Here is a 26,222-nt window from a genome sequence, read left to right as displayed (position 1 = left end):
CTGCTGCTCGTTATCCTGGGGAGATGGTGGTGCCATATTCTGCCCCCCACAGCAGCTGTAGCTGCTTCTGCTTGCTGTGAAATGAGGAGAGGTAGCCCTTGTGTCACGTTTTCCCTGTGGAGGATCTGTTGGTCTTGTAATCTCTTTCTGCCTCGGTTGAACCGGTACAGCAATTGCTTCCAAACCCTTCACATCTGGCAATATCTAGCAGTCCGGCTGTTCTTTTTGCTGGTGTGCAGTTTTTCAGCTATGAAACACTTACAGGCGTTTGTTGACCTGTGACTATAGCAGGTGGCACGGAACAGAACTAACTTCTTAGAAAGCCTTTGCCCAGGTCAGAACAAAATGGGCAGCTTATTAATTGTACAGGTTACTGCTTCCCTGCATTCATGTATCATTCATTTAACACTGCACACCTCAGGCAGTCCCTCATCTACTTGGCTGCATCCTAAAACGTTATGCATGTTTGGCCCCGTGTGCTTTTTTCATTGTCTTCCACCCCTGCCCTACCTCCTTCGCAGACTGAAAGTAGTAGAATGTGCACGTACGCCTAGCCTGCCCAACAGGTGGTATACGATAGAATGGTCTCCTTTGAGATATCCTAATGAGAGCATAAGGTTAACTTGAAGTCATATAACAGTGGTTTGTAACTGTGTGCTGTTTCGTGTGTGTATCTTTAGACAAGAAAATGTCTTGCAGCTAAATTGGCCTTTGTGTCAGGTAATGGAAGAAGTATTTGTACTGCTTTTATGTGAGTTTTTGCCATCTCATCCCTTGTTGAATTAATGAAGACTGACACCTTGGAAGGACCATATGGCATTTAACAGTCTCAGAGGCAAATCCAATTAAAAAGTTGATGTACTGCTGATGACCTTGGTAACCTGTATTGGTACTTTTCTGAACGGATGCACGGATTGTGTGCGTAGGAGTGAGTACCCCAAACGTCTCTTTTTGCAGATTTAGCTGTTAATAAACATTTACTTTGGAAGAGGAAGACGGCTGATGATCACTCTAGTTCTCTTCAGTGAACTGGTAGTAAAGACGCATGGGCGCTTAGATGGACAGGAAAAAGAAACAGCTGTATCAGTCTTCTGCATTTTGTTTTTCTCTCTTAAGCTTTATGAACATTACTACGGAGTTGTGTTGAGTGTTGCTGTTCCTACTGTGTGTTTTCATTCAATTGCTATGGAAGGTATAAATCTTAATTTCTGCTAGTCTGCTTAAGTTCGTTTACAAGAATTTTTATTAATGAAGTCTACACTGCAAATTGGGGTTGATAGGGGAATCCCAGCTCACTACTTAAACCTTTATCAGCTAGTCCAGGTTGTGTGTAAAACCTCAATCACCATTTATCTACTGCATCTTCACTTTCAGTGCTGCTCCTTTCACTAAATTGCAGCCCCAGAAAAATTAACGTGTTGTTGCTCTCGGCTATGGTAACAGATCACCAGTTTGCTTATTCAGTTGGTGGTTTTGTTTTTCTTGTTTTTTTTTTTTTTTTTTTGAAAATGGAAGGTAAATTCTACTTTCCAGATTTTGCTTAGATCCTTGTGTTAGTTTCTAACAACTTCCTACGATGAGCTAAAGGCCTTGTGTAATGCAAATGTAATCCTAAGTGTGGGGAAATCGAAAGTATATGTTTGTAGTAATTCTCTGCTATACAAACACATTTATTTTGTAAACTTCTCTAGTATTTAAAAAAAAAAAAAAATTTGAGATGAAAGCAATACTTACATGAGTAGCTGTGAGTTGGTGTAAAGTAGGGTAATTTAAAAACAAAAACAACAAACAGTGAGCTTAGCTGCTGAGGACTTTATCATCTTTGTAGCACTTCAGTTTTCTAAACTGACTCAATCTGTCAATACGTACACGCTCAATTTATGTATCTTTGTTTTAGTTATGCTTGCTTAAATAGTGCCCTGTAATCTTCACAGTTCTCATCCTGGTTATGTTTCTATTTTATCCTTGATGAGAGACTGCTCACTTTAATTTAGCATAACCACCTCCCCTCCCCACAGAACAATTGAGGTTGAATATTGTGAAAACAAAGATATAATCCAAGCTCTCAGATGCTTGCTATGTTAAAAACATCTATTAAATTGATCTGAAATTATGCGGAAAGAAATACAGGTAGTTCTTCAGGTAATTTTGAATCATCAAATGATTGATACGGTGAGTAGTTTTCCATGATTCAGGTGCTGAGCAATGTGGAGATTACTTTATGACTCTTGAAAACTGAAAAACAGATCTTGAAATTCACAGGTAGAAATGACAGCGAATTACATTGCTGTATTAACTGTTACATTATACAATTCTGAGAAGTTGGCTCCATACCACCGTAATTTAGTGTGAGAATGTTTGCTGTGTATTTTCATTTAACTTTCTTTTTTCAATTTTTAATGGATTTTTCTACAAGACACAATCTTAATGCAGCAAAATAAAAAAAAAAGTCATGTAAAATTACATTAAATTTTCATAGACTTAGTTTTTTAATTACTTCCTTTTTTTCCATTCTCTTAATAAAGGCCGATATCTAAAAGAATAGCTCCTGCCTTTTAGTGGCACTGAAGTACAATAAAGACCTTCATGACTAATTTGAAACTTTAACCATAACTTGGATCATGAAGGTGTTGGTTTCCACAGCTCTCAGATGAAAGGCAAAGCCTTTCTTCAAATTTTAGGGGTAGTAATTATCAGAGCAAGATGTCAGTTTTTTTAAGAGCTTTAAAACTTTATATCTGAAAGGTGGTACCTTGTAAACCTGTGGTATTTGTTATGTAAGGTACATCTCTTCCTTAAAAATAATTGGTAATTTAAATGATAATGGCTTTCTGGTGTAATATTGCTTAATTTCATAAGCCCTCAAAATTTCATGGAATCCCTCAATAACTAAGAAACCAACTCCTTCTCAACACATGAAATACAAATAAATTCCTGGCTGTCTTTTTCCCTTTTGTAGAAGTTGAAGGAAAGGTGATACTTCATAGTTATTTTTAAAACACAGAAAGGAATTTTTATTTAAAAATGACTGAAAGTGGACAAATCTTTTTTCTTTCCATCTCTTCAAAGTATCATAACCTCTCAGGTTTTTAGAAATTGAAGAATGTTGTCTTAAAGGCTTTGACAGGTCACATTTTGCTTAGCTGGATAGTCTGCAGTTCAGCTGGTAATTAGCATGTTTCTTAATGACTGAAACAAAATTTTTAACCAAAGTTGTCTCTTTATGTTCAGCAATGTCTATTGACAAAGCGTGTGTGTTACAACCATGTAACTTAAGTCAATGTGAGCCTTGTATTCATTTCCAAATCACTTTGTGCCTCAGCTAAGAAGTCTCTCAGAAAGCTGTTCCAATTTGTGTTCTCTTATTGTAATTCCTTCACAGCTAGATTTCTGCATCTGCAGGTTTTATAGGCCAAAACTGTTTGTGTCTACTTACTTGTCTATTTTTTATTGTTAAAAGGGAAAATAATAATAGAGGAAAATTACCGTATGAGGGGTACATGAGTGGAGACGTGATTTGTTCTGTTCTCAGCGCAGCTCCTTCTGAGCAAAGCCCATGAGGTAAGGATTGGTGAGATGATCTTTGAAGAGCTGATAAGAAGCAGGGTATATAAATTTTAACATTAATACAGCAAGTGGCTCTGTAGACCATGTCTAGCTCAATGATGCCAGTGTTGCGCTGTCATTGGGACTGTGTTTTGGCCTGGCAAAAGTTAGAGCAAGTCACTCTAATTTTTCCTCTCTGTTCAGCTTCCCATCTTTAGAAAGAGACTTTGTCACCTTGCAAGGTATTAGTGAAGCTTGGATGATGCCTGTCTGCTGACTGCTTTGATATGCTGTATCAGTGGTGCTATAGTATATTATTTCTATGATTATTTTGTACTGGTCTACTTACTACCTCTAAAAAGCTATCAGTTGCTTTATAATACTCGGAAGCAAAGCAGAAGACAGAGTGGGAGTAAAAGAAAAAGCTATTCTACCCAATAGATAAAGCATAAAAAGAGGCTCCTCATTTTTTCCCTCTCTTGAAATTAGACCTGACAAAGAGAGAACCAAAATCTGAGAAGTGTGTAGTATATTGAATGATCAGAAATGATGATTATATTCCTTCACCTGTTGTAAAGGGCAGCACCTCCACCAGCAGAGCCCTCCTGGCACCTACGTTGGGCTTTGACTCAGGAACTAAAAGGAGGCATGCCATCTGTGAGAAATAAAACTGAACTGGGCACAGCATGCTGCACCTGCAACAGCCCAACCCTTCAGAACTTGAGATATGATTACATCAGTTTGTATGTTTTGCAGGTGAAGTACTTCATTTGGCTTCAGAACTGAATTTGACAATTTCCTTGGTATACATCCAAGGAAGGTCAAGTTACTCCATCTAAAATGAAATGTATATCCAAAAAGTTGGCTCAAGACAAACATGTTTCTAACTGTAGGACTGGGCTGAAGGTTAGAGCTTGTAGACTTTTGTGGCGTAGGAAGGATAAGGCCCGCCTTGAAGGCTGTTTCTTTGCTGTGTGATAATTCCAGAGTCTTGCCCCATTTTTTCTTCCTGTATTGTTTGGACATAGGCATATCTGGCTGTAGTGAGAACTTTTTTAAATTTACATTTCTTTATGTTCCAGGCCAGGATCTGGGTTAAATACAGTGTCTTGCACACACACCCCACCTCTGGTGGTCTGACTATGATAATTTTCCAATATCTCTCTTATCTGTCATGGTAGTGCCTGACATGACAGTTCATTCTCTTATGAATACTTGGATACACAACAATCTTCTGCAACACATACTTGCAGTTTGAGCCCTTAAAGTATGGGAATTCAGGAATGTTACGTAGGTTTGGTACGATCCCTTAAGGGTTCTTTATTCATGCCCTAAATTGCAAGGTTTCTGGGGCAGGGACTATCCTTGCATTATTTATTTTATGGCATATATTGCATTTCCTCTCTTTTTTTTTTTCCTTTTGACCTGGCTGGTGACCGTTCATTGGTACTTCAGATGAGATAATATACTGCAGCACAGTGTTTTTAACTACACTATTGAGTGTTGTAAGTTAAAAAGAAATGGCATCCATGTTGTTCAATTCAATATGCTGAAGTGTCTAAAGGTATAAGGCAGTTCTCAGCATGATTAAGACAATTTGTTATATTTTTATATTCCAATTGTTGAGACTACTTTAGTGTAATAAGAGGGCTTACAGAAGCTAGCAGCATGCGTGTTAACAGGGATTCTGGTAAATTACTTCTTGACCTTGAATTGCAAATCAGAATGTAGTAAATCAGGGGCATGCACATACTATAGCAGAGCAAACTCCCAGGCATGCAGCTTAATGTATGGAGTAAAGCATTGCTCATTCTGCTTAGATTGACGTGTCATGCAATATTAGAGGCCATTGTCTTTAATACCTTTGTTATGGAACAGATCCAGTTTTGATTTATAGCCCAGCAGTAGCGAGGTTCCATTCTGTTCGGTTTTAGAAGTATAGTCTGATACAGAGTATTTATCAAGCAGTCTGTTTTCGTATAATCTGTGACACCAGTCTTCCAGCGAAAATGTAAATGTGCTTCTTGGTGTTATTTCTAGGTATGAGGATTCCCTATGTAAACCTCCTAAGTCAGAGCATAACTCAGGAGCTCTCCCCCCTGCCTCCCCCTTGGCAACTGTACAGCCATAGTCTGAATCAGCAAAGCTTGCTTAAAGGGACAGTCTCAAGTCAAAACCATACATATATATATATGGCTTTTTATTTTGTTTTTTTAAAAAATGCACTGAAGCAGCTGCACACATGAAGTCTGCTACAGAATATCCCTGTCGGTTTTAAACCCATTTATCTGGGTTGTGTTGTTTGTTTCCTCCCTCTCTTTTCTAGTTCTGTGAAAGGCAACAAAAACAGACTGCATAGTTGGATGAGGAAAGCAATAGGAGAGATTGGGCAGAAATTGCTGTCAAATATACAAAGCATACATCTAGAAAGATGTTTCAGCTGTGCTTAAAATTATTTGACACTTTGCAGTCTTACAGCACTCAGATCTAATGGTGGTTCTGGAACCTCTTTTTAGGCATTATACGTACTTGTTAAAAATGCTGTTTGCCCAAATGCATTTGTAACATCAATATTGAAGGAGCCTGGAGTTGAATACAATTTTTCAAACAGAGGCAACAACATAAGCATTCAGCAATTCTTCTAATTGCAGTGGTAAAGATCAGTCTAAAAATTGAAGCTGCATGTAGTAATAGTTTTCAGTCAAGTGGGACTACAAAATTATTGGCTCGCTTTTAGGTGTAAGCTTTTACTCTCTGCAACCTAGCAGAAACTGGTGCTGGTTACCATCATCAGTGATTGGTTTTAATATAGCCTACAGCATAGGACCCAGGATGTTTGCACAGTGAGGCTCTGTAAACCCCTGTTGCAGGTGTGTAATGCTTTAATCTGCTTACTGGACAAATAGAAAACTAAACCCATGTCTCCCACTTTTTTGCTTGACAGGAAATCTGACCAGCTGTATCAGATTTTGCCCCCAAGAAATTGCATCAGTTTAAAAAAAAAAAAAAAAAAAGCATTGTACTTGCAGCTTAATGTTTAAACTTGGTGTTAAAATGCAAGAGCAGAATAATACAAATTGATAATGCGAATGGTTTTCTTGGGTGGATTTCAAATCCTGTGCTAGTATCTGGTAGAAGTTTTATTTTCTTGCATTGAAATATCATGCTATTTCCATCACAATAATGCCAGTTTTAGCTAGCTGGTTGCTGCTAGATTCAGAGATAGTAATCAAAATTGTTTTGGAACGTAACTCTCAGTTAAGTACAGTGAACATTTTTCTTTTATGCTTTATATTATGCAGTGACTAAACATGTTTACTTTGAACTGGGTATGTGTTCTAGGTGGGTAGCAGTAAAATAAGTGTGTTTAAGCCAGCGGTAATTTAATTTCAGCTCTGTGCATTTTGTTGAGACGAGAAAAGCTGCTGGCACTTAGGCCTTGCAGTGCATTATGAAGTGACTGCCAGTCACATTCACCTGTGGAATTAAAACAAATGGGAAAGCAGAGTGAGAAAGGGGGAAAAGATATTTACATAAAATTAAATGTCTGTCCTGTGGTTTGCTTTAGTTCATAATGCCTGATTACGTGAACTTCTTCCCACCACCTTGCTGAACTTGGAGCAAAGCAGGTTTTTTTGTGGTATAAAATCTGCTAGCATAAAATTTGTTGTAAATATACTGCTCCTTCTTCACTGTGCAGCCCAGAAGGAAGGAAAGAAGGTATGGAAGGGAACATTCTCTGGAAGTGCAGGTGGCTTTAGTAATTGATAATGTTTTGTCATGTAGTGGTGGTTTTTTTTTTTTTTTTTTTTTTTGGTAGGGGGAGGGGATGTATCTTAATATGACTGCCAAAAAAGGGACTGTATTTAAAAGCTGAGCACATCTATCCTGGAGGATCTTACCCTAATATGATCGGCCGTGTACTTCCCAATATGTTACGGGACAAAAAGACTTGAATAAAATGGCATGCCCACTCAGTGTTGTTTTTGCACTGTGCGGTTCAACTAGTATTATAACTGATACATAATTATCTCAGTAAATATTCAAGGGGAGAAATAATGCTGTGTAATCCCTCTCTCTTACTGTTGTCGAGGGTTGCAATTATAAAAGCACAGATCAAAATATGCTGCGTGGGAGTTGCTGGTCTGCATTTTGAAACATGAACAACAAGAAATGAACTCTCAGACTCTGGAGCACAGGGGCGCATCTCAAAAAGAATGACTGAGCTGTGGTAGGACTTCTGTGATCATATTGAGATGTCCCTGGAGACCTTAGATTATTGCATTTTATCTTAGTGATTTAAAGAGCTGGCAGCTGGTGGCTTGCTGGCCTGAAAGAAGCATCCATCTTCTTCCCCTCTTCTCACCTGCTGCTTGTTTCCTGGTGCCTGCATCGGCTGCCCAGGTTGCAGGATGGATTCTGGGATTGCCCCTTCATTTCTGTTTTCTTTGGGTATGGTGAGAGGTCTTACTTGCTCTTAGTCAGAGTGCAATTTTTTTTTTGTGAAAATAATTTTATTGGCCGAAGGAGAATAAAAGCATCTACACATAATTGAGCTGGATTCTTTGCAATGCCTTAAGTGAGGTCTTGGATTGTTACTGCTTTCATCTGCAGTGAGTGACTTCATAGATTAAAAACCTCTCAAAACTGCAGCAGGATAATTTTGGTTCCAGAGAATTACTGTAGATGACTGAAGATAGTGTTTGTTTTTCTGGGGAAAAGCAAAATATTCTCCTAAGACATAAGCAAAATTACCTGCAGGAACTTTAGGATACCCTGAAATGTCAGCACTCAAGTTGCAGATTGTTTTGTAGGCCTGTTACATTTGCATACTGATAAGAGTTTGCGGTATCTATTTTGTATTGCATAAACACACTGCTGTTTATTGCTTGGCTCAAATGGTGTGGTTTTATCAGATAAATATAACTCATTCACTGTATGAACAAGCCTGAAAGATTTATTTACATAAATAATTCTTGAGAGTGTACTTAACTATTATTCATCAATATACTTTTCATAAAGAATAATTTCTGGCCTCCAATTTTTTTGGCATCTCTATGGAAAATAGTCTGCCTATTTCAGGAATTCAAGACACTGAACTCCGCTCAGCAAACACCAAGAAGTAGTTGAAGAACTAATTTTTCAACATAGCTATATGCATGCAGGTCTTGAGTTGAGAACTTTCTTGACTCATGAGAGCATGGCTGGGGTCAGATGTATGACCGGTAGGTAGTGTATCACATGGCACTAGCAGCAGGTTGTGTGTTTCCTTTGTTTAATAACTTTCTGGCTTAATTCCGTGAAGCTAACTGCAACTGTTCTTAATTAATCCAGATGCGATTTTTGATCGTGGTATTCTTTTGGCAGAAATAGATTATATATTTTTTCACTGGCTCTGAAGTTACTGACATATTTGTTTAGCTGCTGCTTTTGTCTGTGCCTGTAGGTCATAACTGTCCGTTTTTTATTTCCTTGGGAATAGACAGCCTTAGGCCTGCAGTCAGTACCATCTGAATCGGTGAAGAAAAGATGCAGAGTTATCTGGTGACTGAAAAGGCCACTGATCTTGTGGGTTAGTACGTGAAATGTTCCAGAAAGATATGCCAGAGGCTCAAATTATGTAATGCTTTGAGCAGGAAGCCACTGAATTGTGTGTAGTGTGTGTCACCAGCAACAGACTGATGTCCCTGGCACGGGTCCACTCCAGGAAGGAGCTGAGGTTTCTCCGAGGCTTCGGGCGAGGATGAACAACTTGACAGCGTGGCCCTAGCTAGAACAGCTTGCACCATTGAAGGCAGGACCTGGCAGCGCACAGCCTTGCTGTGTGCTGTCGGAGGCAGGGGGCTGTCATCACGTTCCTTTAGTGTGTGGGGTTTCCTGCCCACAAGTGTGTACCAGCTGGCATTGTCTTCTCAAGGAGTTAACATTAAAGCAAGTGTGATTTGCAGCTTTTATTTATTTGCAGATCTTGAAAAAAGTTGCAAAGGAAGAAAGAATTGTTCTGGAAATTGTCATGTTATTGCATAGGGGATTTAGGTCTCTGGAATTTAAAAGAAATACATGTCTAAAAACAACTAACACAACACTATGGTTGATGGTCCTTTTTGGGACAAAATGAGTGAAAGTTTGGAAGGTAATGACTGTTTTAGAGTAGGACCAAAATCATTGTGGTTAAATTAAGATTTTAAGTCTTTTCTAAATCAGGTACTATTACTCCACTTTTAATTAGAATCAGGCAAAAAGTCCTTATTCGAGTTCTAAGGTTTTATTCTCCCAGTGGGCAACTCAAGCAAGTGCTCTTCATCCTCTGCCAACTGTTCTTAGGTGGGAAACCACTGGAGACTTCTAGGAATGTGTTCCTGTCAGGTCATTCTTTGATCTTTTCAGAGATCAAAGTTGTTGTTTTTTTTGTTTGTTTTGTTTTTATTAAAAAAAAAGGTTGTTTGCTTGTTCAAAAAAGTAAAGGGATGTTTGGGATCTGTTGACAAACCCAGGGTCTCAATGAAAGCTGTCCGTTGTGATGATGGATCATCATGATTTAACTGGGGATTTTGAAGACCTAATCCCCTGGTAACCTATAAAGAAAAACCTGAAGTCGTACAGTGGGGAGAGACAGACAACTAGGCAAAGCTCTGCTGCCTGGTTAAGGTGATAGCATGGTTCAGATGACTAGTCAAGAAACAAGTCTTGCCTTTCTGAACAGTAGCTCAGAACCAGGTAAGAGCTTTGTCTCTTGGTGTTAGTGACACTTCAATAGGAGAAATAAAAGCTCCATTTGCTATCCATGATATGGAAGTGAAGATGTATGGTTCCAATGGCTCAGCTCTAACATAACTGCTTTTCAGAGGGATTTTGAAGACCATTTTTGTGTTGCTTGGCATTCTGATAGGGCCAGAACTTTCTGGTGAATACTGCAGTGCACCTAGTAGATTTTAAGGCTAATTTATAAATGATTGCTACCATACCAGGAAGAGTTGATGTCACTGGACATGTGCAGCTGAGCAAGACACAGCTCACTTGCACAGTCTCTCTCAACTGTACCGTACAAAACTATTAAGCTTAATGGCCATGTTTTCTAAATGTTTTTGAAAAACAGATCAGTTCACTTTCAATGATTCCCTTTCAGCTCATACTTCACATATACGAGTGTGCTGGTGAGAGTAGCAAATCTCTGCAGTATAAAATAGGAGCTGCCCTTGATTCAAGTTGAAAGCTTATTTTTAATACTGATCCATTTCTTGAGTTCAGCAATGAATAGATGCTGCTGGAGTTGCTTGGCTTCTTCTTTTTCCACCAGGAAGTTGGATTTTCTTTCCTGCCGGAAGAAACTGCTCTTCTGTAACAGTATGAGGTTTTCTAGTCTTGGCAATACTCTGGCTCATGCAGAAATGCATTTGCACATTCCCAGCGGCAGCTGAATGTCCCGTTTCCTTTCCTGTTGTGAAAGGACCAAAGTTAAGAAAAGAAGTTTTACCTTGCTTGTAAGGCCTGGATCAACTGGCAAGCACAAAATGTATAAGGATACTCTTAAGAAAGAAAGGAAGAGAGACAACAGTAGTTTTGATAGCACTATTAAATACAAAGAATTGGATGGCTAGTTAGTGAGAGGTATTCTGTTTACTACTAGATTATAATTTGTGCTGGACAAAATAATTGAATTGCTAAGTCTGGGACACTTAGGTATATTTAGGGAAGCTGGGTTTCAGAATGGAAAGTATGCTGTTGGTCTTGCTTTTCTAAGCGGCTCTTCATGGATCTTTAGCAGCAATCTGAGTCTCCAGGAGTCTGTAAACCCCAAGGTGAAAATCTCTACCTGTAACGTCTCAAGTAGAAGAAGGATTAGTGTTATCTGTGGTGTAGCCAGTGATGATTAGTGAACACTTCTGCATTTGATGCCTCAACAACTGTTTAGGTTTTTAGTTGCAATTGAGATCTGTGATATCTGTCTGGTTAAGTGTTCAGGAATTTAGGAACATAAAATCAATGATTCTCTGGAAAAAAAAAAGGTATCAAGGTATTTAAGACCAGCTTATTTACCTCTTGGTTCCTTCATTTATTTTTCTTGGGACAGGAAAGGAATGAAAATATTAGGAATTATTAGGTCTGTCTTTTTTTGGCCTTTACAACCAGCTGTGGAACAAAGGATAAACCTGAGGCTGCAGCTGCAGGCTGTTTCCCTGTCAGTATTTGAGTTACTGTGAATTAAGGGTTGCTCTGCATTTCTGCCTGTGTAACTGAGACCTGACTCTGGCTCTAAGTGTTTCCGTCAAAGAATTTACAGTGTTACTAAAAGGCCTTTGGAGATTTTGAACACAAACAAGATCTTGAAGAAATACTCAACTGGTGAAAAGAAAATGATTTTGATATTTATGTAATTAAAGAGAAGATGATTTTTTTCATTTAATTTTGAGATTGTATTCATCTGTGTATGTGGAACATGAGAAATTTCAGAGCCCAGTGGCAGTTTTACCCTGAAAGCTGTAAATGATTGAAAACAGTTGAGAAACAGATTCTGCTTCTGTTATGTGCATTAGGTGTGGTGTGATGCTACTGATTTCAGTGGAGCTGTGCTACGTTTTATGCTGATGTAACTGTGTTAAAATTTGACCACAATCTGCAAGAAAAAAATACTGAATGTGTATCTGCCATTGCAGACTACTAAAGTAGTTTACATGCCTTAAAATATTTTTGTAACATCGTTTTTCCAACAATAACATGTTTTGAGCTGTGAGTTTATTTTAGCACTAAACTGATTTCAGTTGACCCTAGAAATAAGTATAAGGACACTTCTGTGTGTAGTTGTTAGGTGGTGGAGATGTGATGATACCTTCTCATGTAATTAGATGCTACTCAGGCCATCCTGGAAGTGTACTAGCAAAATAAGAGTTTGGGGCATAAAAAAAAGCAAAAGTACTGTGTGGTCTTTTATTAGAAGAGCGCACTGTCAATATTTAATAAGAATGAAATACCTAGCCATCATCCCCTGAGTAGCTATTTATGTTTTGGAAAAAGTTCTGTTTTAGTAGAATTTTTGGGTAACTACTGGAGACTTCACCAAAACAGGAAATGATTTTCTTTAACTGCTCTCGTTGCTGTAATTGTGAGTGCCATGGTTCTTAGTGACTCTAGTATGATACTTAGGGCATTTTATGCACCATGAGTTTTCAGGGCAAAATGCTAGACCTTCATCATGCTCTGGCATATCTTTGGCTGAGAGTTTGGGTTCCCAGAACCTCTGTTTCTAATCTTGCCAAGGTATCTGTGTGTATGTACACATGCATATGTGTACAAGCGCACACATTTTTTCTCCTGCACTTCATAAAAATCTGAAAGGTACCAGGTCAGATTTAATCCTGAGTATGTGCCTAGTGGATGTGCTCGATTCTAGGCTTCAATTTATTTTACCTTCAAGGGAAGAAAAAAACATGAAGTTTAATGACAGAGCAAAAAATAGAACTTCAGTCCTAAGGTGCAGGAGTTCTTGATGGACATTCATTTGAAAGATCTATTTAAGTTAATTTTTCATTATTTTGAAAACTGAACACTTGTTTTTTTCCTTTCAAAGCCTCTTCTGATGCATAGGTTTCTAATCTAAATTTGGATTTGACTTCAGTTCTGAACACTTCTGTCCCCTTCATTCCTCTTTCTGTAAATATGCTGCTTTGCTTGTTGTATGGATATTATCCTCAAGTCCAATAATGGATGTATTCTGATCCATTATGAGAAATTATTTCTGGGGGTTAAAAATGTCTTGATGTAGCTCACTGCATTTTATTAACTGGGTATTAGTTTGTACAATTAAGGCTTTTTTTGTTTCCTTTCCTTTTTTAGGGAAAGGACGTCATCTTCTACAATGGGAATTTCTACGGAGTAATTCCCGATTTTTCGAAAAGTAAGTGTTTTTCTATTAACCTTTTAATCTGATCTTTTTTTTTTTTTTACTAGATAACTTACTTCAAGTTTTAAAATATTGTTCAGTGTTTTGTTGCTGTGCTGGCAGTCTTGGTAGAATGAGGAATGTGTTCTGAAAGAACAATAGTTTAGGTTCATGAGGGGAGAGACTTCATCAGGAATTTAGGTCACAAGTCTGCAACTTCAGAGTATGCTGAGCTCTCCCAAAAACCAGGTACCTTGACACTAAGAAAGATGTGTGAGGATGGCTCGGTACCACTGGCAACTGAGGGTTTTATAGGTACTTGTTGACCTCATCTTTTTGTAGTGGCCTAACATCCTGTGGAGAAGGGGTAAGGACTCAACTAACCTCTCTTTCCTGCTAAGGCCCAACCTAACTCCCGAGCTTATGTGGATTTATTCATATAACAGCTGCAAAGGCAATGAAAGTGCTCTAGTTTTGAAGTAGTTCCAACGATTTCTTCTCACCTCAGATTTGCAGAAAACATTTTTTGTTGTTGTTGGTTTTTTGTGTTTTTTTTTTTTTTTAAGCACTCTGGTCACTTGCACACCACCTTGATTTCACGCTTGAAGTACTTCTAGTCTGACTGTAGTTTTATATATGCCATTTGGCATCAAGGATTCTTACCCTTTTGGATGCTGCTGACTAGAGTCTGCTCTCCTCTGAAAGCACCAAATCAGCACAAAATTCCACTTGGTTCAGTATCCAGATCTTGAGCAGGCCAAAAGGGCTGTTGAAGCAAATGCTAGTTTCTCACCAATTCTGGGTGAGACCTCAGCCTTGCCCTGTTGGCCAATCCATTCAGTTTAGTTTAAATGAGTTCTTTGCCTATCACCTCAGTATATAGGAGCAGAGCTCTACCCATGCACATACAGTTTAGAACATTCATTCTTCCTTCGACTGAAATTGTTGTAAATGACCATTATGGGATAATATATTTACTTTTTGTTGTTGCTTATATAAAAATTTATCTAAATTCATATCAGGAATCTCAGGATCATCAGGAATCTGAGATGAGGATTCCAATTCCAGACGGATCTGCTGTGCAGGGATGTCTCAGGAAAATTTCAGTGCAGAAAAGTAATTGATACCAAAGGGTGTGTGGGTGCCCTAGTCTTCTAGAATTTTAGAAGTAATAACACAATGGCTGTAGGCAGTGTTTTATGTACATATAACCTTGGTATTAGTCACTAAAACATCCCAAGATTATTTTTTTACTTCTTGGTTGTTGGTTTATTCCCACAATGTACACCACAAGGATTTGGGAAATTTGTTGCACAGTGACACGGTGTTCTATCACAATTGGTCTGTTTATTTGTAAATGATTAAAATATTTCTTTTATGGGCAAAAGTGCTGTTTGCTAAAATAATAATAAATAAATAAATAAAACCTACATTGGCCAGAAATAGCTTTCTTGGAAAGTAGAAACTACTGTAAATGTTTTCTTAGAGCAACAGTCTGAAAATACAGGTAGTGCTAACTAAACTCATATCCAGGTGTAAGTAGTAGAACTTACTGGAGATTCAGAATGAAATCACACTAGTGACAGAACTGCTGGGATAACTGGCTCATTTGTTAGAACTGGTAAAGAAGGAGGGGATGAATCAGTGTACCTTACCTTGAGTGTACCTTAGCTATTGCATTTGAGCAACTTGCATGCCTTCAAAATAAAACTCTACATAGCGGTGGTAAGAGTCATTAAGCGTGGAATTAGGTGAAGAAAGTTATGATTGCTCCTTTTCGCTTTCTACTTGGACGCAATTTTAGCCATTTAAACATAATGTGCATGGGGATATGCTGTAGGCTTTGCACATCTAAAGTCAAAGACGTTAAAACCTTTTGGAACAAAGGAAAAGTTAATTCCACAACTTCTGAACTTACATCAAGTAAATATGAAGAGAATTTGGCTCAGTAACAAGAAAACAAAAACAAAACAAAAATAGCCCGGGGCAGTTGTAATTTATACAGTCAGTTACAAGGTCTGCTAGCAGTGTACTGCAGTTAATACTAGTTACCTTGAGGATGCCTGGGAGAATTTTTTTGGATAGCAAGCACGCTAACAGATTATTAAAGGTAAGTGAGACTGTTGTGCAATATTGTCTTTTATTAAAGTGTGTGATTTTGAACAGTATCGCTTCAGGAGCTGAGGTCAGCCAGTAGGTCCTTACAGGTTCATTCTGCTTACGGAGTGCTGGGAGGACAGGGGGGTGCAAATAAGAGATGTTGCCTGAATCATAACACATCTCTATGTATAATAATCACCTCTTTTAATGCTGTCAGCAGCTACGGGAACTTTTGCCACTTTCCTACTCACAGAGAGACTGGGCTATTACCCAAATAAAAATTGCTTTATTGATTATAGTTTTTGACACCCTTGAAAGGAGGAGTACTAAACCCCTGATCAAAGTCTGTAGTGTTGAAGCTGGGCATAATGTTCAGTGGGCATTCCTGACCAGAGTGGTAATTAAAACAATGTCCTGATCATTACATGATTTTTATTAATTACCACATTTTAGTTGATTTTTATGGAGGTAAATAAGATCCCTATGGCATTTTTACAGATTAGAAGTGTAGAGTTGTTTTTCTGGAGTGAAGGGTACAGTCAAATTATTGGGCCTTGGTATTTTTGATGAAATTGCTAGTGCTCTCATGTGCGTACTTCTGTGACATTCTCTCTCTCAGATGTGGAGTTAAGAACATTCACCCCAAAGTGATTCTTAATGATCTCTGTATGTTGTCTTCAGTAAGAGCCAGTTATGTTAATCCTGCCTCTGTTAATCCTAACTACGTAACTGTGTATGATGTTATTAAAAAAAAAATAACCCACCTGTATATTTACATGGAATACACAAGGAAACGCCTCACTCCCTGATAGCCCAGACTTGTGGAAATGAGCATTCTGCTAATGTTCTGTTTAGGAGGTAGCAGCCCACTGGAACAGTCACTAGCTGACTGTTTACCCTGTAGGCAGACAGTAGTTGAATCTGACTATGCTCAAGAAACACTAATATTTTTCTGAAACTGATATCTTCCTGCTCAGCTATGAAGCAGTTGAAATGCCTTCCTGACTGAGTGGAAGTGGAGGAAGGGAGAGACACAAATTAGAGCCATCACCAAAGATAAGTCGAACTGTAAAAGAAAGTAAGGGTTCTCACTACTAACACATTGTCCATAAACATTTCCCATTAATGTGGTTTGAAGATGTTATTGTATAACTGGATCCTCAAGCCAGAGTTTGAACACCTGATGGACTATTGGCTAGAATCACAAAGGCAGGCATATTAGGAGCTAACATATTAGCCGCACACACACAGATATACCTTTCTTTTGTTTCTCTTTTACCTGTTTCTCTGTTCTGCATCTGTGCAGTTTGTATTTACTATTCAAACAAAAAAGCACTTTTTTAAATCTTAATCTTGTAATTACGTTGAGGGTAGTATTAAGGGTACTAGCAGATTCCTTCAGGGTAGCAGTTCTTGTGCTGTAGGTAATGGAACAGATTTGAACAGTGATGTTCACAACTGTGTCCCTCCAGGACATGTAAATAGTGTTTGTCCATCCTGCTGCATATGACCGATTGGAACCAGTTCATCAGGGGGCCTGTGTGCTCTGATCCATCCTGGCAGGGTGGGAGAAAGGATTGAGAACCTGAACATGAAGGTTGCTAGAGTAGGAGAGAAATGATGCAAGTTTCTTCTGTATTCAAGAAGATCATTAACAGATCAGTCAGTAATCCAGTTGCTCAAGTTTCTCCACCCTGTTGTGATTACAAAATAGTAGCGATTTACTGGCTCTTTTAAAAACCTAGGTTCTTAAGAATACTGAAGCTTAACAGAGTAAGTCTGCTCTGATCTTTATAGCTGAATCTATAACTGTTTTTACTTTAACAGTTGGTTTACTTGGTAGACTTAGGTGACTAGTTCATTCACTTCTCTGGAGCCTCCAAAATACTGACACATACCCACAGACATTGTCCTGTAGCTGTGAAAGTACTGCAAGTGCAAATGCAAACACTGTTAATGTGGTGCTGCTTACACCCAATGTACTTGTACGAGTTACATACTGTAATTTCCAGTGTTGCACTGTTTACTTCTTTACTTTAAAAGTCCAAAACCTGATGAACTTCTATGTAATCTTTTTTGCTATGAACCCAGAAATACTCTGCGTTTGTTTTCCTTATGCCAGTGTATGACTTCCCACCCACACAGCATAACTATATATGCACTCACATAATTGAGGATGAATTTTAGTCCTGAAGTATTTGCCTTCTGATCATTATATAGGGCATGGTAACCACTCCCAAAATGGAAGTGACATTTTATAGGGAAGGACAAAGAAGAGAAGTTCTCTTCTTGTAATAGACCAGTGCAATTTGCTCAGTCTACTATTCTCAAAATACAGAGGTTTGTAACCTTAGCTTTAGACTCTGTCTCCACTGAATATCTTCTTATTGTCCCTGACAAGCACAGCAATTAAGATATTTTGCGTAGGTATTTTCCACTTGAGATGAATTTTGCTCTGTAGCATCTGTTTTGCCCATGACTCGTAATTCTGTTCTTTTAATCAGGTCCATTGAATCCTACAGCCTGTCAGATTGTTTATGCATGTTATCTCTGGCTTCCAGAAATCGAGTTTTTAGGTCTGAAAAGTTATCTGCTGTTTGTAAGCAACATGCATAGCTTGCTTAGGTGGTGTATATACCAAGTTTCCCTTAAGTTAGGCAATGTTTTCCAAAAAAAAAAAAAATTCTCTTATTTTTAGCACACTTCTAAGTCAGAAATGCTTAAAATATCTTGTCATCAAAACTTGGAGTCAATGATGTAAAACAGAGGGGGGAAAAAAAAAAGAAAAAATTAAAAGAAGCTTACTGCATCCAGATGAAGCATTGTTTTCTAAACATTCCCTGCTGTTTGGAAATCACATATTCTTCACACTTTACTGTGAAAGACTGTTCAGATAATTACAGCAAAATCTAGTGGCAGGTAGACCTCTTTGGGAAAGGTAAGCATGGATGGAGCAGGAAGTACGGACTAGTGAGAGTCTCAGATTGAGGGAGGCTGGTGGCTCAGAGAGAAGGGAGAGAGCTCTGGGAATTAAAAAGCAAGTGATAACAAAAGTATATAGATCACTTATGGTGGTAGTCACGGCTGTGGTTGTCAGGTTCCCTGTAGTTTCATGTACACTGCTGCTAAAGAAAGCAGTCCCCAATCTCACTCCCAGCCTCTGATTTCTGTCCCAGGATGCTCATTTACATCAAAAGCCTGTGCAAGCGACTAGTGAATCACGGAACCGATCTGGCCAAGAAGTAGATTTGCTAAATAAAATCCTGAAATGAGTCTGTTTTCATGTGTGGTGGCAGAGTGGAGGTTAGTAGGGGAAGAATGAGGGACTGGTGGATTTCTGGAGAGGACTCTTGAAGTTTAGCAGAGAACTGCCTCAAAATTGTTCATAAATCTGTAAGATGAGAGCTGATTATGATTCCATCATTTCCATGGTTGGTCTGTCTTAAACCGTGGCTGAATCTTCAGGAGTTCTAATGCAGGGAAATAAAAAAGGAGGAAATAATTCTTGGCTGCTGAATATTTTGTTTGATAGCCATATAATCATTATAACTAATAATAAAAATTTGGAAGGGATAATTAACTTATTTCTCATTGCATAAGACAACCTCAGACTATCGGTGATCAGCATGAGTCTTATGTGGGGGGGCAAATTATCCAATAACTGCCTACCGCAAGATTCTCATGCGTTCATCTAAAGCATCTGGTGGTGGCATCCAAGACAGTACTGCAGTAGACAGGCCTTGGGTCTGATCCAGTCTGTCTATCTGTACCCGTAATTTACTGGGAAAGATCAGACACTTAGGAAATAAAAGCTGCTTCCCCCAAAGTGTTCCTGCATACATGACTCTTGTTGGAAGTGGTGTATGTATACAAGGGTGTGTGACAAGTAAAATGAATTAGCACTTGTTTTAGGCTGGGAATGCTTGCTTTCTTTTGTTTGGATATTTCTTCATTTGGCTGCCTAGTAAAGCTTTTCCCTTTAGATTTTTCTTGTGCACTCCCCAGGAAGGAAAGCACACAGGTAGCGGAATGTTATATAAGGAACTAAGCTATGCTGCTATTTTATTCAAAATTTATATTTCATTAGTGCCCAACACTAGAGCATTATTTCATTAAAATATGGAAAGACCTGGTCTTATATGCAAAGGTGGGCAATGTGGGATAAACTGCAGTGGGTGAGAAAACGGTCTGAAAGTAAGACAAAATGACAGCTCGTGTTGTTAGGCCTCAATGAAACCTGAAGAAAGTGGAATTTTTGTGAACAGTTTTGCTCTGTGCAGGCTCAGCTCACTAAGACACTAAGTGCTGACTTTTGGTGTTTTCCTCTTTTTTTTTCTTTTTTTTCTGGGTTGCTTTCTTCCTTGATAGTGATTTGAATTGCCTCCTGGAGTCTGCTCAATCTAACTGGTGGAAGTACGCCCCTGGCAATGGAGAGGGTAGAGTAGAAAAGAGTGGAGGAAACTATTCCCTTTCCAGTTTCTCAACATAAAATTGGATGACATGACTCAGTGTGAAAGCTAAAGGGTGGTGGTGGCAGGGGGCAGAGGTAGTAGGTGATGTTCCCAAGGAATCCCTGTGCAGTCAGGTTGGTGGGATTTTTGCCACTGAACTCAACTGGAGCCAAGTGTATGAGAAAGAAATGGAAGGCTACAGAATAGGCAGAACAGTTTGGAAGGTAGGGGAAAAACTGAAAAATAAAGAGTGTGGTGGAAAAAGCAGGAAATGTAAAAATAAAACTGTCAGATGTAGGAAATATGTTGTGGGGGAGGAAGCAAGAGGTCATGTGCACAGATGAGTTTGGATAAAATGTTTTATTCATTTCTGATTCCATTTTCCTGTCGAAACTACCTGCCAAGCCCTACTAGAGATACACTAAGATTATTTGCCCAGTATATATTTTCTTTTAAACTGATGTGTGTTCTTATACAATGTAAATGGTGCATTCAGCTTTAGGTCTTACTGTAGTCTGGTGAAGCCAAAAAGAAAACTACTCAACTAATGCCAGAAAATGCATTGCATTTGGAAAGGACATTTTTTTTTCCCCCCCCTCCCAGTGTCTGCAACTTCTTTAAACTACGAAACTACAGAAAACATCCCTGTGAAATTTTCCATAATTACATTTGTGGTCTGGTTTAGAGGAGAGATGCTTGGCTGAGTGTTTAAGTAAACAGATTCTAATCAAAGGCAAAACTCCCCATCACCCTGTGGCTTTGCCAGAACCTGCTTTTGTTCTAGTTTCCATACCTTACCTGTTGTAATTCTGTTGCTCTTAAAACGTGTATTGCATTAGAGAACAGGGAGTTTGCGTGTGTGATAGTTACGGAGTCTGCCCTATTGGCAGCAGTTTACCCTAACAAAATGTTTTTGGTTGTAGTACCTGTGAAAGCTGGAATCTGAGAGGGTTGTGTGTGCTGTTCTTCATCAGAATGATTCCTTGCAGGCAATGGAAATATCTGTGGCCAATCAAATTTGCATTCAAAATTTCATTTATAATTATTGTGGTTATTATGATTTCCTCTTTCTCTGTGTACATCATCTTAATCTACTGAGTCTAAATTTTCTAAACTCAACAGGTTGCATAAGCCAGAAAAGTAGGAAATAAGTCCTAAAAGAACTGCTGCCAGATCTTTGAAGCATGTATTGAGTTATTGGATCTGAAACACAATGTGCAAGAGTTGCTCTGCCAAGTTTTGAAAGTTACAGTATGTGGAGTGATGAGACTACTGTCTTGTTATTTTTTGTAAAACAAAGGGGAAAGACAGAAATATGGAATGTTGTTTATTGCTTAATGGCACACATTCCCCCCTTTCAGTTGTTTATATTTTTAGCTTTCTTTTCAGAATTAATAAGTAGTCATATTAAACATTACAGTGAAAAGTAATAAGTAAATCTAGTAAATAGATTTAATAACTGCAGTTTGATCTGTAGCAGACAAAATCTGGATTGTAAAAAAGATCATTATGAGATCTTCTGCAGTCTGGGTTAGCAGTTGGGAGCCTATCTTCAGCACTGCTGTAGAGGTTACAGGTAACTCCTGTACTGATACACAGGCTGTTTTTATAAATGGCCTGGTTACCAGATCACTCTTCTCGTACAAAAGAGGCAGTGCTTTGCTTACTGCATTTAATCAGGTCTAGGTGGTCACATGTATATCTCCAGCTCTAGTTTGTAAGTTCAGTCTGACAAAAATTAATTCAGTCACTTTCTTCTTGCATGGCATCTCACCTTGAGCTTAGCTATATTGTAGCCTTTAGAAAGCTACTGTGTCTTTCATTCTTTACAAACTTTCTGGGAGGAGAAAAGCTAAGCAGCCTGGCTATTAAAATATATGTGGCTTGTTTGAATTACATTTATGCTGAGCAGCTGGATCTTTGAATTCAGGAGGTCCTTTTCAGCAGGATGGTCAGGCATGTCTGCCTCACGTTGGTACTTTGATGGCTTGTTCAAGTTATTTCTGAATCTTTCTCTTTGAAAACTAAGTAAATGAGTTTTTAAATTGACTTTTTCAATTTCACCAAATAAAGTGTGGGCTTGCACACATCGATTCTTATGTGTGGTCCACTAAGCCATTTAACTCCCTCTCTGAAAGGTAGACACAAGATGGAAAACTTGTGGTCCAGGTGGATCAGAACTTGTTTGCTGAAGTTGGAGCTGGTGCCCGTGGTTCCTTTCAAAAGTCAGTTCTGCCTGTCCTAACTCTGAGAAGGAAGGATTCATATCAAACATCCACATGGCATTTGCCTGTGGCCATGTTGGAACTAAGCAAAGTGAAATCTTTCATTAGGCTAAGTGTCTTTTGTCAGACTGAACAATATAATTATAACTTGTAGGGGAAAAATAGAAAAACATTTGCACATATAACCCCATCTACAAATCAGCTGGGTCTGTATGCCTGAAATCTAGCTGTCTTGTTTCTGTGAGAGTCTTTACAACCTGCTTTTGTGTAAACACATCTGATTTTAAGGATGTAGATATTCATTGTGCAAGATATCCTGAAGAACCTAGAACAAACTTCCTTAAGTGATTTATAAATGATCTCTTTTATTCTGTTGGTTTAACATGCCTCTTCCTCCATGCCCTAATCAAGCTGTCTGTTGCATAGACTCTCCAGAACATTTTTTTCTTCATAAATGGTGCATATAAACAACTGGTGAACTGGGGAGTTTGCTCTTGTAAAATTTTAAACAATTTAGGCAGTTTCCAGGAGAATATATTAAGGAAAGTAAAAGCTTTCCTCTTTTCTCAATTCATGTATCAGCATGGAGTGTTTTCTAATGTCACATGAAGCTTCAAATCAGATTTGTCATTAATACTCAATTTTTTTTTGTTAATCCAGAGATGAGGTAGAGGTGTAGTACAATATTTCTACATCTGCTTTTACGTCTATTTCATCTCGCAAAGGTATTGCAAATTGGCAGGAGCATAAATGGGAATCAGACTCTAAGAACTTCTAAAAATTATGATGGCTAAAGCAAAGACATTACCGCAAATGCCTTTTAAATATGAGGTAATGGTAATTAAAGCAGCAGTGTCTGGAATGGCTAATCAGTAAAAGCTGAAGCCTATTCAGTAATGTGGGAGCACATGGTTGTATCCCAAGTATTCCTTAATGGAGCTTCATTTGCTCTCATCTATTCTCTGGTATGATTCTGCAGCCTACGAACTCAGTCTGTACAACCAGTGGGATCCAGGGAGAGCTTTGAAATGCCAGGGCTTATCTATGAAGAGACTGTGTGCGCTGTATATCCTAAAACTGCATTTTCTGGAAGGCTTTGCCATTTCTGTGCAGTATGGTTTCACGGCTGCAACAGAAGCTTTGCGAACAGGATGCTTCAGGCTGGTGTTGCTGAAAAACATTCCCACTCTGGCATGCCTAAAGTACGCGTGTAGAGCTGGACACTCTGGGTGGGTGGGTGGATGGGAAGGTGGTTGTCCTGTCTTTTGGCTGTCAAGTTGGCATGTTCAGGAATTTTGTCTGGCTGTGCCCTCTGTCCCCTCTTTTCTTGGTGGTGTGCATTAGCATGTGAACCTTGGCAGCTGAGGGTACGAGACAGCAGGTGACAGAAGAGCAGGAAATGATGCTATTGACTCTGCTACCTCTTGTACTTGTGACCTCAGCAGAATATACTGGAGTCAGTGTTATAAAACACACTCTTTGGCAGTTTATTGCTTACCCTTATAGGTGATCTTCGCTATGATTTATTTTTTTCAAATACTTGTTTCCAGAACACAAGGGACTTGTTTCTGTGTCTGTGTTTTTGCTGGCGCTTGATGTGACTTGATATAAATAATACGAAATTGAGTCAAGTGGTTAAATGTTAAAACAGCTTCCCACATGTTTTGGTTTACTGCCAGGGAGAGGTGAATGTTCAGCATAAATGCTGTATTTAAACAGTAGTCAAATATTTATTATTGTTGAATGAATGACCTGACAAGGATGTGGTTGAACTGAAATGTACAGGTTATATTTCATGGAATTGGAAAGCTTTATTAATATTTGAAGAATGGCTTTAATTAGTCTGACTGTTGGTAGGTGTGTTCGCTTTCTCAACGTACACCCAGTATAGCCTTTTTCACCAACTTATAATTGGCAGTTTCCCATAGGAAATAATCATTATTGGTATTACAAAAGCACTTTGTATCTATCACATTTGGGAAATGAAAGTTTTGCAGAGGTCATAATAAAGCGTGCCCCCAATTATGCTAATAACTCATACCACAAATGATCCACTGGAAGGTTTAATAGCTTGATAGTACTCTTAATTTTTCGCACTCTGAGAAAATCTAATATTACATTTTGACACTTTACCAAAAGGTTAAAAAAAAATCTTCCTTCTCCCCTGTTTTTAAGCTTTTACCTGATTTCTCTTAGTGACTTGAGGATCTTGAGATTTTTCTCCTAAAATATTAATTTTAGAAGCATTTTGTTCCACTTCTTTCGCTGTGATGTCAATGTTTTTAATGAGCTCAGGATTGCAAAAGATACCATGTATTATTACCTTTTGGTGGAAGTATCTGTTTTATCGGGACTTTGACAGTATAGTCTAAAACTTGGATTCTTTGCTAAAGGAAATGTATTGAAGTCAGTTAAAATAACAATGTTTTAAAAAACTATTAAGATGTCAAAAAAAAAAAAACCACAAGATTTCTGAAGCAAGCTGAATTTTTATCTTGCGTTGTCTGTCAAATAAAGTTTCCTTTATTTCCACTGAGGAAGTACTTCTGCAGTTCACTTTAAAGATTTAACAGCTAAACTATCCAGAACTTTTCAAAACATCAGAACAAATGTTCAGAATATAATTAGAGATGATTTGATATTGCATTTTCTCACTTATGTAACATGTCCACCAGACAGGTTTCCTTTGAACCAGGTGGCCTGTTTTACTTGAAATAGCTTTTTCTTTTTGGAATTTTGCAACTAAAACATTACTAAAAGGCTAGATGGCATAATTTACTCCCGAGACTGATTATACTAATATACCTGCAGTTACTGTGCATCTACTGAGTTGTTAAAGAACACATTAAGAGGGCAGTCTGAAAGCTAACATTTGCAAATATCTCCAAATTGAATTATAAATGTCTCTGGTAAACAAAATGTCTGCTGCATGGTGTCTGGTCCACTTGGATGTCTGGCTTTATCAGGTATGTGTGCTTTGCAACATACTTGACAGAAAATATGTTGCAGACGGGAAAAAAAAACAGGACGAGTAAACCCAAGCTATTTCATTGTGGGTTTTTTTATTTTAGAATGAAACATGTTTTAATTATATATTTTCTAGTTTAAAATGTTCTCTTTCTTTCAGTGAAGTTTTTTCCACAAACCTTATTTCAGCAGATAGGCAACTGGTTTATTCCTCTTTTTAGATGAGCAGTAAATGAGAAATATTGATGTGTATGGAAATTGAAATGGAGGGTTGATAGAGCTTTACACACACCAGTTTTATGAGATGCATTAGGAAAGCTGCTGGCTTCTACTTTATTAAAGGTATTGTTTTGCTTTGTGCAGGCACTAGAGGTGTTGCAATACATAAGATGCCTGTTTAATGAACATTCCTTTGTAACGGTTTTCTGAAAAGCAAGGCCTTTCTCATGTAAGTATTTTTGTATTACTGCTTTCTGGTTCAATTGATTATGCTTGAAAATAGAGAACAAGATGGGAGCAAGCTCCTGGTAGGTTTAAACTTGAATCTTGATTATGTCCTCTTGTAAATAGTTTTCTGTGTTGGCATTTCTTCATTTTTTTTCATTCTCAGTTGTCATATATGCTTAATATTAAGTGCAGAGACCCTCTCTGCTATTTATACTTCAGTTCTCTTCAATGGCAGGTTACTTTTCTCTGGTGCATAAACACCTCTGTTTCCTTAGGGGACAGTGTTAACACCAGTCGAGCCATTCCTGTTTATACCTAGATGATTATTTCTATGAAAATGCACATAATATTGTGTGGAGAAGATAAAGGCTGATTTGTTGGACTTATCTGGTAAAATGCATGCACACATGATTCAAGAAAAGTTTGTTTTCTGTGTGTTACATACAAACCGTATTGTGCTAAAATGATTCCTATGTTTTAAATATCAGTCACAAAATGGAAGATAAAGTTAAGATCCAAAAATAGGTATATTTAGCATATGTAGTGGATTATACGGCAGTATGTGTGATTGGTAAGAGGCAGAACTCCTTACTTCAGTATTGTTTCATT

General features: G+C 38.2%; 1 protein-coding gene across 5 annotated transcripts in view; it reads left to right on the top strand.

Moving 5' to 3' along the window:
• Positions 1-26,222, top strand: part of PLCB4 (phospholipase C beta 4) — a 203,252-nt gene that overhangs the window by 6,845 nt on the left and 170,185 nt on the right. For 4 of the 5 annotated variants that reach the window (XM_050709677.1, XM_035552931.2, XM_035552924.2 and 1 more), the window contains one exon: positions 13,378-13,438. In XM_050709677.1, coding sequence (XP_050565634.1) covers positions 13,378-13,438 — 61 coding nt within the window. Of the gene's footprint in view, positions 1-13,377; positions 13,439-25,529; positions 25,615-26,222 lie in introns of all 5 variants that reach the window. The other variant, XM_035552923.2, reaches the window with a different exon arrangement.

This window comes from Cygnus atratus, chromosome 3, assembly GCF_013377495.2.
Source record: "Cygnus atratus isolate AKBS03 ecotype Queensland, Australia chromosome 3, CAtr_DNAZoo_HiC_assembly, whole genome shotgun sequence".
Classification (NCBI taxonomy): Eukaryota; Metazoa; Chordata; class Aves; order Anseriformes; family Anatidae; genus Cygnus; species Cygnus atratus.
Note: the sequence above shows the minus strand (reverse complement) of the source record. Positions and strands in the feature narration are given on the sequence as shown.